Raw genomic sequence first — 16,467 nt, 5'->3', positions numbered from 1 at the left:
ATTACATGAGATATTTTTGTATAAATTAGAATAAATGTGTTATAAAAACTATCATTTTAAATTAGACCACTTTTATTACATAATAACAACTTACCTATTTATACATTATATAGATATAATGTATATATATTGTATAGGTATACCACACAATCTCAAATAATAAAATATAGTATGCTTACGATGCTTATGCAAATAATATTATAGTAGGTATTGTTTATATTACTATATAAATTTAGAGTTGCAGTAAACTTCTAACTAGACCAGTATTTTATATATGTAGTACACTTATTTAATGAATTGTTCATATTTTTTTAAAGCTATGATGGTAATTTTAATTGATATGAAATGGCAAAGAACAGGATTTGGAAGCTTCACAGCTCATATTCTTTTAGTCAAGACATTTTTGATTCTGAGCTAAACTTTAAAATCATTGATACATTGATTTTTATTTTATTTACTTTTGAGTCTAAAGACTTTATGGTGAACAAAATACTTTGATGATTAATTTTCTAGATGTTTTTTGAGAACAAATTGAATTTAGGATACTTTTATAGTGTAAAAATAATAATAACCTTTATAAAATCAATATAATCATTGTTTAGTTTAGAATCCGAAATATTTTTTAAATTCGTTTGATACAACATAGAACTATAGAAGTCGGATCAAAGATAGAAATTATACAGATATAACAATTTTTTTCATTGGTTTATTAATATTATAAATAATTAGTAATATATGATAATATAATAAATATATAACTAATTATTTAAGTAATTACAATTTTGATGAACACTTTTAGTCTTTTAAAATATCATAAAGAGTACAAATTTGAAAATTGGTCAATAAATGAGTATTTAATAAAATAAAACAAACAATATATAATAATTAATACTAATTAATCATAATGGAGCTATCATAACAATGAGTAAAACTAATAGAACCACCAAGAAATCAAGGAAACCACTTAGGACTAGCTTAAATCATACCTATCACAGAAATTTGTTTATGTATTTTTGGCAATGAAGAAAAAAAAAATGAATACAAAAGGAATAATAAAATTTACTGGCAATTAGTATTTCAAATTGTCAATTTTTTAAGTCGCTATCCAGTTTGAGATACCAAAAGATGATGCAAATTATTAAATTAAACAAAGATAATAAAAAATATTATTTAAATTTTAACAAAAATATGTACTATGTGTCTTGGTTAGAACACAAATCGCACACTCGAACAGGGTTAGGCCAACCTCTGTGTGGCACTGGTTTTCGATGGTTGGAACAACCGGAACAAACGCCATGGCCACAACCACGACAATGATGCAATATTAAAGTAGATCCAAACTCTGATTTACATATATAACACTCTAATGCCTCACTGTCAGGTACCCAATATGATGGTCTAGCTGTATCTTTAATAAGATCTAAAAAATAAGATTAATTTAATACACTATAATATAATAATAATAAAAAATTAATAACAGTAACTGCTCTAACTTTTTGGATATTCTAGAACAGAAGCAACAGAAGATAATGTTTGAACTACAGCTTCACTAAACTTACGAGCCCCTACTTCATTTTCATCTCCTCGACTAGATGAATCTGAACAATTACTACTTATGCTTCCTATACATATTTTAAAATTAAAAATAACAATTAGAATTTTATAAACCATGACTTAATTCTTAAAACAATAAAGACAACAAACCAGATCGTTTATAACAAAAATTGCACACACGAACAGGTGTATTCCATCCTCTTTCTGGAACACACAATGTTCGTTTAGAACATTCATCACAAACCCCTTCTCCACATGCTCGGCAATGATGTTTTATCGATGTTGAAGAAAATTGTAATTTACAGACAATACATTCCTAATACCATATCAATTACTCTAATTATAATTAATTAATATGAGTATAGATAGTAATATTTATTTAAAGTATTGTTTGTATGACCTAAACAGTACCTTTATTTCAGCATTTGGTTTCCAGTATTTAGGTGCAAATTGATCAGCAACCCAAGAAGATAACAAGCGAGATGGTTCATAACTAACACTAGCAACTGTTTCAGAAAGATAAGTTACTCCATCTAACACTTTTCTAGCAGGATTCATACTTGATGAAGAAGGCAAATCCATCTAAGCAAACACATATAAATACTTTATTATTTACTAAACTTTAATAAAATGATAAAAAAAAAAATATTCTCAAATAATATTTCATCATGTTTAATCCTTCTATTTACACAAATGTTGGCAATAGAGCAGAAAAGAAACACAATTAATTTTCAATTGTGGAGATATCATAATTTTAATAGAGTTGGTGAGTATTATTTCTTGGACAATGAATAGATTCCAACATTTTATTTAAATTGAATAGTTTAAAAGTTGAGTACTTGAATAGTTAGATTACTTAAAAATTAAAATTGCTTGAGTGTTTGAAAATTTCCAGAATATATGGAAATTTCGAGTTTTATCATTTTAGTTCATAAAATATTTTAGTATATAATAGATTTCAGGTATAGAAAAAAATTGAATAAGGGGAAAAAAAGGTTTGAATATACCTAGTTTTCTATTTATTTTTCCAATAAAATAATCTGGTATTTGATTTAAGTTAAGTTGAATACTCGATGAGCATCCGTGTTCATTAAGTATAAATAAAAATATAGTGGAGTATTAGAATTCAATACAAAACTATATTAAAATCCAATTACTTTTCCAACTATAAATTTTATAATCAGTAAAAATAAAACATTTTTGTTTAATATATATTAGATTAAGTATTAAAATTATTTATGTAAAAAATATAACTTACACCGGGCCAGATATGCTTTGTTTCTGTATAAACAACAGTTTTTTCTGGATCATTATTTCCATACCAATACTGTTTACTACGATAAATGACACCACATTGTGGACAATCAATAGTATACCTAAATAGTATGTTAAAATATAATACATAATAATATCCAGTATATTTATTTTATCATACTTTAATTTTGGTGAATATTTACCCAGACAATGCATATTTAAACCAAGAATTTTGATTATCATTCGTATATTTCGTTGTAACAGCAACAGGTGTTCCGTTGTCTGCACACACTTTACAAATATAAACAGAATTTTCAAATTGTGACTGATATCTGAAACATATTATATTTCTCATTTTTAATATTTTAATTGATACAATAAAATAAGAGTTAGACTCATGAATTTTCATTCTTTTTATATCTTAAGTATCTAACATCCATTTCTGTAAGATCAATTTATTTAATTAGACATTCTAAAAATAAAACTCTATTCAACATCATAACTAAAGAAAATTGAATCTTTTTTAAATTAACATTTTATTAAAATTATCTTTGCTTTTCTAGCTCGAATCAATAAGTAACATAAATATAAAATATATAAAATATAAAATATATAAAATATAACCTAACCTAAACAACCTATGCCTTATATGTTTTTATAATAATGTTCTTATATTGGTTTTTTTTTATTCAAAAATATTTAAAATGATAAAAAAATTTTAAATTTTTTCAACTATCATAATGTGAAGAATTTTTTCAAAGTATGTATCAAGACATAAAAATCAAATCAAAATTTGGACAAGTAGATTATGAGTTATTACTGTTAAATATTTAAAGTTCAGATAAGGAGAATAGTAGACTGACATTTTGCAAAGTATCCCCATTTTACTCCACTCACTCATCTTAACTTTAAATACTAGTTTTAATTAATCCTTTGAATTTCAATTTTTGTGTATTAAAATATTCTGAAAATTTTTTTTTACATTATGATTGCAAAAAAATATAGATTCATATTTAAACTTTTTTTTTTAGTTGACACCTAACCCCCCCCCCCTTCTAAAATATTATAAGATATCATAAAAATTACTTATCATTTTAGATATTTCTCAAAAAAATTTTTTATTGTATAAATGATAAAATATCTATAAAATAAATGTTGAATCACCTTGTGTCCCTGTATGTATAATAAATATTAAATAATAATAAAACAACTGAAAATTTAAAGCAATAACAGAAAAATAATAACTAAAACTGAATCAAATAAATATAAAATATTAGAAAAAAAGAAAAATTATAAAACGTTTATGCTCTAGTCCTTGACCCATGTGTTAATCTATCTTTGAAGACAATATAAATGTTGTATAGAATAATGAATAGTTAAAGTGGTTAAGCACATGACAGAATCTTCAACACAGTTTTTAATATTACCTGCATTTAGAATTGTTAAAATGGGGAATGTTATCTTTTAAATGTCCAACACTATTTGAACACCGCTGTTCACAAGATTGACATACAGTTGGGCATGTTAAATGTTGGTCTGGAAACAGTGGTTCAATTGAAGTTTTAATTACCCCTGTAAATTTGTCGTTCAATGCCTAGAAAAGAAATACATTTCAACAATAGGTAAAATATGTATAATAGAATATATTATTATACCTTTAAAGTTAAATAAACAATATGAGGAGATCTTTGTGGTCGATTACAGTTTGTTTTAATTTCTTCATTAAGTACTTCTCTAATTTGACTAAAATCTGTTGGTGGAATAATAGTTTGAATTCCCACATAGCGAAGAGATGAAAATCCATCAATGTCGAGTTGTAACTCATGAAATCTATCTTGTATCTGCTCTGAGACATCTTTACCATTATCTTTGAAATAAATACATATGAATAAAATTAAATTGCTATTCACATAAAAGTTACAATATAACTTACAACGTCCTAATGGTTCAGTGTTTCTAGTTTCATGAAAAATACATAAAGTAGGTCCTTTTACAGAATCAGCACATTTAATTGGGTCTATTGATCTATTACAAACACTTAGTAAGGCTTTTTGAAAATGTTTTATGTATGATTTAGATGCTGAACCAAGAAAATTAAACATATCATCTTGTAATCGTTCACCTTTAACTCTATATATAACTACATCTGATACTGCTAAGACCTAGAACAGTTAAATATTATTATTTAATAATACTTAATATTATTTAAATATAAATTATGTTTAGATTTAATTTACCTTAAGTAAAAGCCTTGTTCTTTGTTTATTATGAGCAGTTGATCCAGAAAATCCTTCAGTATCTAAACATACAACATTCAAGGATGGATCAAATGCTGCCCAAACTCCTACTGTACACGCTTTTTGTTCAGAAGATGTGCGAAATATTTCTGCACCTCTAAAAAAACATTGGTTTAAAGTGTACGACTTTCCATCCCCAGTATTTCCAAATATAGATATTACTTTAACTGGATCAGTACTTTTATATCCATTGAGACGTTTTACAAACGTTTCAACACTAGACACCTATACAAATATAATGAATAAAATAAAAAAAATATTTAAATAATATTTAATAAAATGAGGTAAGTAATAATATGGGATTAAATAAGATCCAATAAAAAAATCTGATAACTAATAAACATTTTCCTTATTATAATTGAACATACCTTCAGTCTTTCTTTCTCATCAAGAAGTAAGAAGCTATGACAATGACCATCACCTTCTTCATCACTGTCATTGTAATCGGGAGTAAGTTTTAAAGATGTAAAATGTGATGTGAGAGTCACATCTGGTAGGCCAAAATCGCTGTGAGCCGAAGAAATTGTACTAACAGGGGTCATAATAGCTGGTAATTTATGTTGGTTCTTTAAATGGCCTAAATGGCCATAACAATTGTCGTCCATTGACAAAACATCTCTAAAATAATTAAATTATATATATTAAAAATATTTTTTATTATTAATCATTACTAAATTACGCAGTATTTTTACCTATTTACGTTCATGGTTACACACAACACAAGTAAAAGTGAGAGTGAATATTATCATCATTGAGCAAATATATTATAATTTTACCTTATAAATGCATTTATAGTTGTGTACTTGCAGTTTATGTTTAACACTAAGGCTTAGGTAACGCAGTTGGTTGTGTAAAATGATGATGAGTTATGATGTTTAAACTGTTTTTAATTATGCGAAGAGTTACATTTCAGGCAACAAAGGAACAACAAAAATTAAAATAAACAATGAAATATAAATTCTGCGTAAAAAAATATTCTTATCAGATTATCATGGTCTTGTGTTATCATAAAAGAACAACCAAGGTGAATCATAGCGTAATTATGACTATCACAGAATTCTAAGTTTTGAATAGATGTTAACTATTGTGATAACAAGTTTTGATTATTTGAAGTGACAATGAATAATCTAATAAGATAGTAAATATTAAAAAGTTAAAAGTAAACAGTAAACAGTAAACAAACCGTTCTTGTTGAAAAAGTTAAAATAGTTTAATTCAAATGTTTATTACAATTTCCCATTTATTAGGATTAGTATATCATGAATAATATTCTATAATAATAATGTCTTTGAGCATAAATGATATATTTATAGGAGAAGTAAGTTTGTAAAACATTTTTATTCTGGAAATTATATTAAAAATTGTATCTTTAGTTTCAATTATATTAGTTTTATAGAATCTTAAAAATCCAACAAATCTCTTTTGTCAGAATCAATTTGAATGTAACCAAATTGTCTAAAAATATTTTTATTATTTTCAATTTTTTTTATTAGTTCTATTGTATTGTATCGTGTTTAATTTTTTTGTTATATCTTAGAAATTTAGATTATTAAGGTATTTTATAATTTTTTAAGGACATTCAAATAAGACTTCTATTCAAGATTCAAAATATTTAGAAAATCTATACTGTTACATAAAAAAGATGCAAATAATTATACTTGTAATCTAAATTAACATTTTTATTCAATAAAAATAATAAAGTTTTAGCTTAATAAATTACTAAATCAAAATGTGATGCAAACAGAGAAAAAGTTTAAAATTTAATAGAACGATAGTTTTAAATAATATATTCTAGTATACTACAGTCAAGAATAATGATAATATTATTGTTATTGTAAATTATATTTAATTTCTCCGGCTTTTGATTTTGCTATTTGGATGGCTATTGTAAATTGTTTTAGTTTATTTTAGGTACTGTATAACTTTATTGTGATGTATAAAATGTTTTTTTTTTTTAATACTTTTATTAGCAGAAATATAAAAAACTTAAAATTTGGAATATATCTAATATTTTAACATTTTAATTTTTAGGTTGCATCTGTTCAAAATTATGGGGCATTTATTAGAATACCAGGAACTAAGCAACAAGGTCTTGTACATCGTACACAGTTGTCTAGAGTACCAGTGGATGATGCCACAGATGTTTTATCTAAAGGTGATAAAATATGGGCTAAAGTTATTGGAACAGTAAGTTAATTAATTTGCATGTAAACATTTTATGTATGTTTTAAATGTTCATGAATTATGATATAGGATGACGGAAAGATTTCTTTATCTATGAAACTCGTTGATCAAGGTAGTGGCAGAGATTTAGATCCCAACGGAGTTCAAATGTTGTGAGTTATAACTTAATTCATTATTGAACTAAAATAATATTTTTATAGAATTACGTAATATTTTTTAAGTCAAGATGAACAAAGAAGAAAGATTCAACCCAATTCCAAGGGTAAAAGAACAATTCAGTTAGATGCCGTTTATAACACAAAGTGTGTACGATGTGGAACTGGTGGACATTTAGCCAAAGATTGTTTTAAAGTATGAAATTTAATTTATAAAGTTATTTAAAATGTTACTTTATTTTAGTTAAATAATATATTAATTATAGGGCACATCTGGAAAAGTATATGATCTTTTGCCAGAAGATGATGAGACTGAGGTATTAGATATAGCACCTATCCAATCTGAAAAGTCTGAAGTAATAAACAAAGATGTTTTACCAACAAATGAAAAAAGCAAAAAAAAGAAAAAAAAGAAAAAATCTAGTGAATCAAAGAAAAAAAAGAAAAGAAAAAGACATTTATCAACTTCATCTTCTAATGTAAGCTACCAATTCATTCAGTCATTAAAATGAAGTCAGATTTGGACATTTTTAAGTTGTAATTCAATCTGAACTAAAAAAAAATTATTTTTTTTTTTTGTCAAACTTTTCTTTATTAGTTAGACTTGACTTAAAAATCTGACTTAACTATTTTTGACCACACACACCAAATAATTGATTACTAGAAATTTTATTTAGTTGATCAGTTTAAAAATAAATTATTTTATTTTAGAGTTCCAGTTCTGAGGAAAGTTCAAGAAAAAAATCGAAGAAACACAAAAAAAAGAAAAATAATTAACAAAATACTTTTTATTAGACTTATTTCAATATAATTCATTGACTTATAATTTTTTTTTTAAAAATCTAATACTTATTCTATTTATTATTAATGAATAAGTTAAGACTAAGTAGTAGATACTAGACACGTACTTTTTCATCTCTGTGTTGTTAAATCATAACTGTTACTTTTTACTTTTTAGTTTAAAAAAATAAAACGTATACAAATTTCAAAATTTCTGATCTCAAATCGACATTTAAGATATCCTTTAATAAATAACCTATTTTAGAGTATCCATTTTCATCAATATAACTTATGTTAATTCTATTCAATGAATTGTAATTGTTCTATCAGTCGTAACTCTTAGATTATTATCGCTCTACCACTCATTTAATCAATACTTATGTTACTTTAAATTTTTATCAATTAACTATCTAATTACTCAATATTTCTTGGAGAAAATTTTGTTAGGTATAATAAGCATTTATTATTAAATATAATTAAACTGATAAATCAAACATCTTTATCTATTAACTACCTATCTAGTTCACCTTGGACGTCTATTAGTACATTTTTGTTTGTTCTGATTTGATGATTTATAGCTATTAAGGTTTAATAGTCAGTGACTTGCATACCAAAATGTCAAATTAATTAGAAAGAACATTGACACTAACCATTTCTTCTAACATATTTTTGTAAATCAATATAAGCCAAGAAAAAAATAAACTGATTTACAACCTGGTGTAATTATAGGGTATTAATATTCTTTAAGCTAAATTTGACACACTAACTACAAATTTACGAATTAATAATACAGCAATAATATACTAAGATAAGCCTTAAAAGGTTAGCCACATTAAGATGTTTAATTAATTAGCAGTAATCGTATAATTATTTTCCTAACAATTATTAGATTAGTTTTTGATAAGTATTTTATGCAATATTTTTAATACATTTATGGTTTTCATAATTTTAATGTTGAGAGGGGGGGAGGGTTGATTGCATAATTAGTTACTTTTGTGTTTAAATAAAATATGTCTATAGACTGGGTGTTACGAGTGTGGAAAGAGAAACATATGTCACGTCTACCTTATATATTCGTCTGATGGATGAGTTATTATTTAAGTCGTTGTACTGAAACATTGCCCAGCCATACAAGTTGTTACCTATAAAAACAAGAAAAATAAAAAAAAAATGTATTTAGTTTTGATGGATAAGCCATGCAGATTTCAGTTTAGTCTCATCATACACCATAAGGTGCCTAAGTATGATTCAGCATAACGCATACTAGCTTGAATCAATCTACCGCATATGCCTATAAAATAATCATTTTTAATACATTTTTAAAAAAAAGAAAATATTTTCTTAAATTACATACCAATTTTTACGCATAGTAACATGTCATAATCGGTTAAAAGCTCCAATTTTACCGATGTAGGTTATATTTCAACATAGAATCGAAACTGAATCCAAGAACTGTGTGATAGAATGCGGGGTCTAATTATATGTTTTTATGTCTAGATTCACATCTACTTTTAAGAATAAATTGAAATAATCACCAAGCGTTTGACACCCGAAGTGCCTTCATACCTTCATAGCGTGTTCATAATGCTCACCATTAACACCCTTCTCCTCAAGGGTGCTAAACAAATCTTTACTCGATGGTATAAACTCGTATCGTACAACTTATACCAGCCATCCGTGTACTCCTATAGTGCTATGAATATATACCCCTATACGGTTATACGGGTTACGAGTGGTATATCCTCGTTATTAAAATATTTAGTAGTGATGGGCATAAGCATTATCGAGATACATAATCAAGAATCAAGATATCTCGATTATGAAAACAATTGAGATATTTCAATTGTAATGATGTGCTTCCAAGCAATCATAATTAAATATTTTTATATAATAAAATAAATAATTATGACCTTTAGCTATAAGTCATTTATTAATAATATAATCATATACAACAAAAATCAAATATTTAATTACTGTATAATAAAATAAACAATTATAACCTTTAGCTATGTCGTCTATTAATATAATCATGTAAGACAAAAATTAAATATTTAATTACAATATAATAAAATTACCTATAGTCGGATCATAAGAACAATAGATACCTGTCGCCGCACTCGGCTTTAATAATAATAATATTAAGGTGCCTTTACGGCAGGAAGGCACACCCAAAAGTGCTGCACTGCCAACCAAAAATATAAAAAGATAATAATGTAATAATAATAGCTGGTAATATAATATAATGAAACAAATGCCTAAATGGCTATAATATATATATAAATAATAATTTTAGGCTTCACAATGGCTCAGGTATTATGACAGTGTATAATGAATAAATTAATAATAGGTAATATAATAATATGATATAAATGCAATAAAATAATAATTTAGGTGATAACAATCGACGAGTGCGTAAATAATAATATGTTATAAAATGAAATAATAGTGAAATATGCAATAATAATATAATATTTTAATAATAATGAATATGGACCCGTCGGTCCTAGTACAAATGAACACAAATATTTGGTCGACCAATACTCACAATGTGGTTATGTCAGGTAATGCGCGCACCGATTACGTAATAATAAATTAATACAATAAAAAAATGACAGCCGCGTGCGCGATTAGCTGGCCACGGACGTAAAACACAGCAGTAATGACGAATGTGAAAACCACGACTCTCAAGGATTGCTGGTAACAATAATGACCACCCTAGACTGGGGAAAATAATATGAAATCGTTGACAATATAAATTATTCGAACGATATTTACCAAACAACCAATTCACGAAATCACAGACAACGTGGTTTTCTACTGCAAACGATGAAGATGACGAATATGGACGGAGCTCCTCCAGATACCGCAACAAGCGAAAAAAAGTGAAGTGAATACGAAAAACGAGTCAAAAAAAACAAAAAAAACCCCGCCAAAGTTTAAATTTTAATGTTGGAAACAACAATACCTAAAACACACACACACATAGGATATTAATCATAAAAAGACCGGTTACCGCCGGTTACACCGAGGGCGTAGGACGTTTGCGCATCGCTATTGTTAAAAAAAGGCTTAGATTGTTTTCCTATATAACATATCAATTTTATGAATTATTATTACGTAAATTATGATTTCAATAATTACAAAACTATAAATGTATACAAAAATAATCGTCAATATTCAAAAACAAAAAAAAAAAAATTAATACTTTTGAACGTATACTACCTTATTATTTAATCATCTTATGAGATTAGATTCGTTATAAATTGCTAATAAATTACTCATTATTTAAATTTATAAAAAAAATACAAAATTATTAAAATATTAATATAATCTAAATATGTTTAAACCTGTGTCCCATTATACTTAAAAATTGTTGTCGATTTATTTCCCTACTCGTATACTTAAAATAATGTTCATTTACGAATTGTATATTTTTTATTTCTTTGTTTCTTAAACGGGTTGACTCTTCGTTCATTTTAATATTTGTTTCTACTCGAATCTACAACTGTGGTTCCTAAACTTATAACTCATAGGTCATCAGTTATTAATATTATCGTAACCTATATATTGTTATCGGTGTATCATCCGGTCATGTATGTCACTATAGTAGGTAACCTTTTTATTTTTAATTTTCGCGATGCGCAAACGACCAATCAAATTTTTTACCTAAAGTACTAATGATGCGCAAACGACAAACGCCGTACACCGACGCATCCGAGTTGGGTCCCGAGTACCTACTAGGGGCTAATCGCAGGTAGTGTATTAGTTGGGTTCCGGATTTTCGGATTTTTTTGGATCTTCGCGCGGTTTCTGAGCGCTAGATATCTTATCTCAGATATACGACAGATCGACGGCGTCAGCACCAGTCCGGATTAACTGCTGGGTGATAATATTTTTAGCCGTATTAATTAACTGGCGCGTTTCCGCTATCGAGTCGGGTGAATAATCGCCGAGCTCATTGGAAGCCGATAAAAGTTCCAATACGGAATCTTCGTCCGTCCTAAACTGGAATTATAGCGAGTTTAGCGTAAACTCGGAAGGTATAGCTCCAGCTCCGATTGTATATGCGTAATATGCCATAGTGTGTTTAGTCCGAATCTATGATATAATAGATGTGCACTTTATTTTGGCATGCACGAGCATGCGTGAAGTACGTTCAATTTTTTCTCGTCAGCCATAACGAGTGACATGTAATATAAGTAAAGCACAAAAAAAAACCTACACTGCCTATAAGCAGTACTAGGTATACTAGGTATGTAGGTATTAACCACAAAACCAACACAACGCTACCAAACGTTCTATTGAGGTCGGAAAACCATGGTTGTGCATGCTTTGCTACCAAAAATTTTGCGCTGCGACTATTTCTATGAATATGGCGGTTGACGGACACAACTCGCGGGCTGATGGGACGTAAGGTAAATGTCATTGAATCTGTGGTTACCTATTTAAACACATTTTCGGTGCTATTTTTTTATCTATATCAGAAATGGGCAACTCATGAAGCGTACAAAAAAGAACAAAACATAATCTTTATTTCTAGCTATAATTCTTATACACTTATTACTATCAGGAAACACTTTATTTTTTATAACTGATATAATATAATATCACAATAATATATTTACAAATATAAATAATATGTTTTAAATATTTTGGAACATTAATCTTCATTAGGGATAACTTATTAAGTATATGAATCTATTTCTTTGAATGATATCTGCTCCTTAGATGCACTTCTTAGCTGATCTATTAAATATTAATCAAAGACAAAGTTTATAACTTAGACAATTTATTTTTCAATGCTCATTAGTATTAATTTCAGTTAATATAATAGTTACCTTTAGCAGCAGCTTTGAGATGAGATGGTGTCCAACCATTATTAATTTTCATAGGTGATTTATCAAAAACAGACTTCACATATGAAGTGGCTTGTCTATATTTATCATTCTTATTATCATGTTCAGGAAAATAAGCAACTGTTTCAGACATTTGATCAGGGTCAATTTAATTTTCTGTAAATTATAAATCACACATATTGTACTACAATTTATTTTAATAATTTAAATGCAAATTGTATATATTATTGCTTGCAAATTAAATATATTCTATTAGTATAAGTTTGATCACTAGATATTTCAATTATAGATTTACCTATTAGTCAATATTATAAAATGAAACATATATAAGTATAGTTGATACACATTATTATATTAATAAATAATATTAGTTAATTATAAATAAATTATTATAATACCTGAAAAAACGGGGCATTCAATTGATATAATCAAACTAGGTAAATTTGGTTGGACTATACTCTCTGGTTGAACACTATTATCTTGACTATCATCATACAGTTCTATCAATTCTAATTCCTTTAAATATCTTCTTCACTTAGTAGATTTGTTTATAGTTGAGTATGACATAATTAAGTATATAATATGCTTTAAAAAAAAATACAATTATAATATCGTTTATAATAAGTACCTATTACAACGCAATAGTTATCAAATAAAAGTAATAGCTTGAGTAATAATTAATTTAGGCACACCTAACACATAACACTCAGTTAGACTTAATAAAATAATTACACAACAAAAATATTTTTAAAAATACACTCTATAAAAAATAACCAAAAATCAATTGTTATATTTAATAAGTATATTAAACTTACCGTAGGTATACTAACTTACTGTAGGTATACTAACTTACTGTAGGTATACTAACTTACTGTAGGTATACTAACTTACCGTAGGTATACTAACTTACTGTATTTTCAATGATAAATATTCTTTTGTAGGTAGGTACTAAATACTCAGTTCACAGAATACGAGTAGGTACTACCTAGGTACGCGAACGCTAAAAAAACTAAAATGAACACACGATGTTTAATAAAACATAAGACATTACAATTATTCACGATTATAAAAGAATAAATGATGAATCAAAAATCAACGGTTTTACTTAATAAACGATGAAATAATAAAAATATGCACCACGCAGATAGGATTGTCGATTATATGAGTCGCAGAGGTACATGCATACATACACTAAACATACATATTTGAACTTAGAAAAATAATTGTCAATTGCTGTTATTTAAGATCAATAATAAAATATATATTATATAAATATTTAATAAAAATTAGATATTGTTATTTATTAAATAATACATTTTGAAAATGTAATCAAGATTAATTTTTAACATTGAATAATAATTGTGTGTACTTAATATTTAGCTTAATAAATTGATACAATATTAATATGTAACAATAACTAAATATTAATTATTTTTAATTTTTTAAAATGCTTTTAAATATTTAAATTTAAATACCTTTGCTTTAATATTTATTAAAATTTTAATGAATTTTTAAATTTTAATGTTTAAAATTTAATTAAAAATTAATATTTATTAAATCAGTTTCATTGAAAAATACTGTGTGGGGCGTGACTATCACTACTACGATAAATAAATAAACCTAGCTCTAAAAGCACATCTTCCGACGCTTTGACTAAAAAGTAAGAACTCAGCTCATAGATTTGTGATTTTGTATTACAGTTGTATGCGCACTCCTACTTACATTAATATTGACTAGCAGCACTTCAAAATCTGCATAAATAGTGAAAATAAATATTTAAATTTTATTATGAAAAAAAAATAAATAATAAATTTAAAATCATTTAAATAATTTAAATAATGCATACCATGAATATTCTTTAAATGTTTGTTGAGGCTAGTTTTGAAACTGAACGTCGACGGACATAGTAAGTGCACGAAAAACGTATTCAGTCGGCCGTTATGTTTTTTTTCATGTCTTTTTAAATTGTCTTTGCGTATAAACACATATGCATAATTCTCACAGATAAAAATTTTAATATTTAATTGTTAAAGAAGAAAAATATAGTACGATATTTAAAAATTAAAAACATAGTGTAAGATTTATAAAAAGAACTCACGAAAAGTGCTCACGGATATGGATGTCTAGAACAGACTATAATTTTGGAAATGTTGCAGGACTTATATTTATAAAAAATATGTTTCACATTAACAACACAATGTATTAATAGAGAATAGAGTAGATTAAAGGGTTTTGTATGTCAGTACAGGTACATGTTTAAATCGAATGTGTTGTTTCAATAAAATACCTATCACAGTGACAAATATCGTAAAGCGGCATCTTGGTGACTTAAAAGGGTATTATATTGTTAAACACTCGACATACATATCTGGAAACGCAGCTGTACATTTAGTTCGTAATGTATACATATCTGGTATAGCACATGGTCAGTCAAGATACTATCGTTAAACACTTTAAAGTATGGTATTCCGTCAGAATAACAAAAATAAAATAACAAAAAAAAAACTACGAACTAAAAATAGCGAAAGCTGTTTGGATGAATCTAGATAAAAGCGAATGACAATAATATCGATAATGATTTTTTCAGACACAAGTAAATTATTAATTAAGTAGCACAATATCTTTATACTTGAATCGTGGTTTAGTAGTAATCGAATGAATAATATAAGAAAAAAAAAGAAGCAGAAGATTCGGCTAAATGGATTCAAAAATTAGTAAATACTTATGTACGACAAAAATGATAAAAGGAATTGCCAATAATTTGACATCTTAGTTTATTAATATTTTATTATTTTTTTGTAGTTACCTATAAAATATTAATAAAAGTAAACAATGTATAGATATAACAAAAATATTAATTGTTGTCATATTTTTAATTTTTTCTTATATTATTATACTATATATAATTTTTTTTTCGCCATTTATTCATTCAATTAAATAATTTTCGTTGTTTTGTATTCAATATTTTGTGTTTGATTTTTTATTTTCGCTATTTAGGAGGTGAATCTAAATGAATAGCATTCCAGGACTGGGTTATGAGATTTGTGCTGCCATATATTTTGGAATAATATTAGAAAATACAATTTTACCAAATATAACAGTTTTTAAGCACACGTACAAGTATATGAATAATCCCATAATATATAAATAATAATAATACAGAATAACACTGATAACTGATAACAATATGATAACTAATAGAGAGCGCCAGGTAGGGCGGCATTAATTATAATATTTGTGATAATGTATACAATTTGTGATAATTGATAACATTCATGATGACTGATTATAATGTGATACTTGATAAAGGGCGTTGGGTAGGTTGGTAACTTATGGATGAGAGATGAAGGGATGGGGATGAAGTAAGAGTTAAGGTATTAGAATCGT

At 26.4% G+C, this 16,467-nt stretch overlaps 2 protein-coding genes across 4 annotated transcripts; one reads left to right on the top strand and one right to left on the bottom strand.

The window, feature by feature from the left end:
* Positions 1-834: 834 nt before the first annotated feature.
* LOC112602147 (zinc finger FYVE domain-containing protein 1-like) lies at positions 835-6,073 on the bottom strand. Of its 3 annotated transcripts, none has more exons than XM_025350191.1 (12): positions 5,882-6,073; positions 5,474-5,723; positions 5,046-5,330; positions 4,742-4,970; positions 4,464-4,675; positions 4,236-4,402; positions 3,012-3,140; positions 2,813-2,930; positions 1,966-2,136; positions 1,705-1,870; positions 1,494-1,622; positions 835-1,420 (listed from the first exon to the last, which is right to left on the bottom strand). In XM_025350191.1, exons 2-12 carry the CDS (start codon positions 5,708-5,710, stop codon positions 1,194-1,196), a joined length of 2,070 nt encoding a protein of 689 aa, XP_025205976.1. In that variant the 5' UTR covers positions 5,711-5,723; positions 5,882-6,073; the 3' UTR covers positions 835-1,193. The 3 variants fall into 3 exon arrangements, with proteins under 3 accessions (XP_025205976.1, XP_025205915.1, XP_025206060.1); XM_025350130.1 differs by having other exon boundaries at positions 5,798-5,890; XM_025350275.1 differs by lacking the exon at positions 5,882-6,073 and having other exon boundaries at positions 5,046-5,202; positions 5,268-5,330; positions 5,474-5,565.
* A 191-nt stretch (positions 6,074-6,264) lies between these two features.
* On the top strand, positions 6,265-8,450 carry LOC112596203 (nucleolar protein of 40 kDa-like). The gene is made up of 6 exons (XM_025341698.1): positions 6,265-6,423; positions 7,137-7,292; positions 7,359-7,441; positions 7,511-7,640; positions 7,711-7,923; positions 8,156-8,450. Exons 1-6 carry the CDS (start codon positions 6,388-6,390, stop codon positions 8,219-8,221), a joined length of 684 nt encoding a protein of 227 aa, XP_025197483.1. The 5' UTR covers positions 6,265-6,387; the 3' UTR covers positions 8,222-8,450.
* Positions 8,451-16,467: the final 8,017 nt, after the last annotated feature.

The sequence above is a fragment of the Melanaphis sacchari genome, unplaced genomic scaffold, assembly GCF_002803265.2.
Source record: "Melanaphis sacchari strain LSU unplaced genomic scaffold, SCAv2.0 Contig0_pilon_pilon, whole genome shotgun sequence".
Taxonomy (NCBI): Eukaryota; Metazoa; Arthropoda; class Insecta; order Hemiptera; family Aphididae; genus Melanaphis; species Melanaphis sacchari.
Note: the sequence above shows the minus strand (reverse complement) of the source record. Positions and strands in the feature narration are given on the sequence as shown.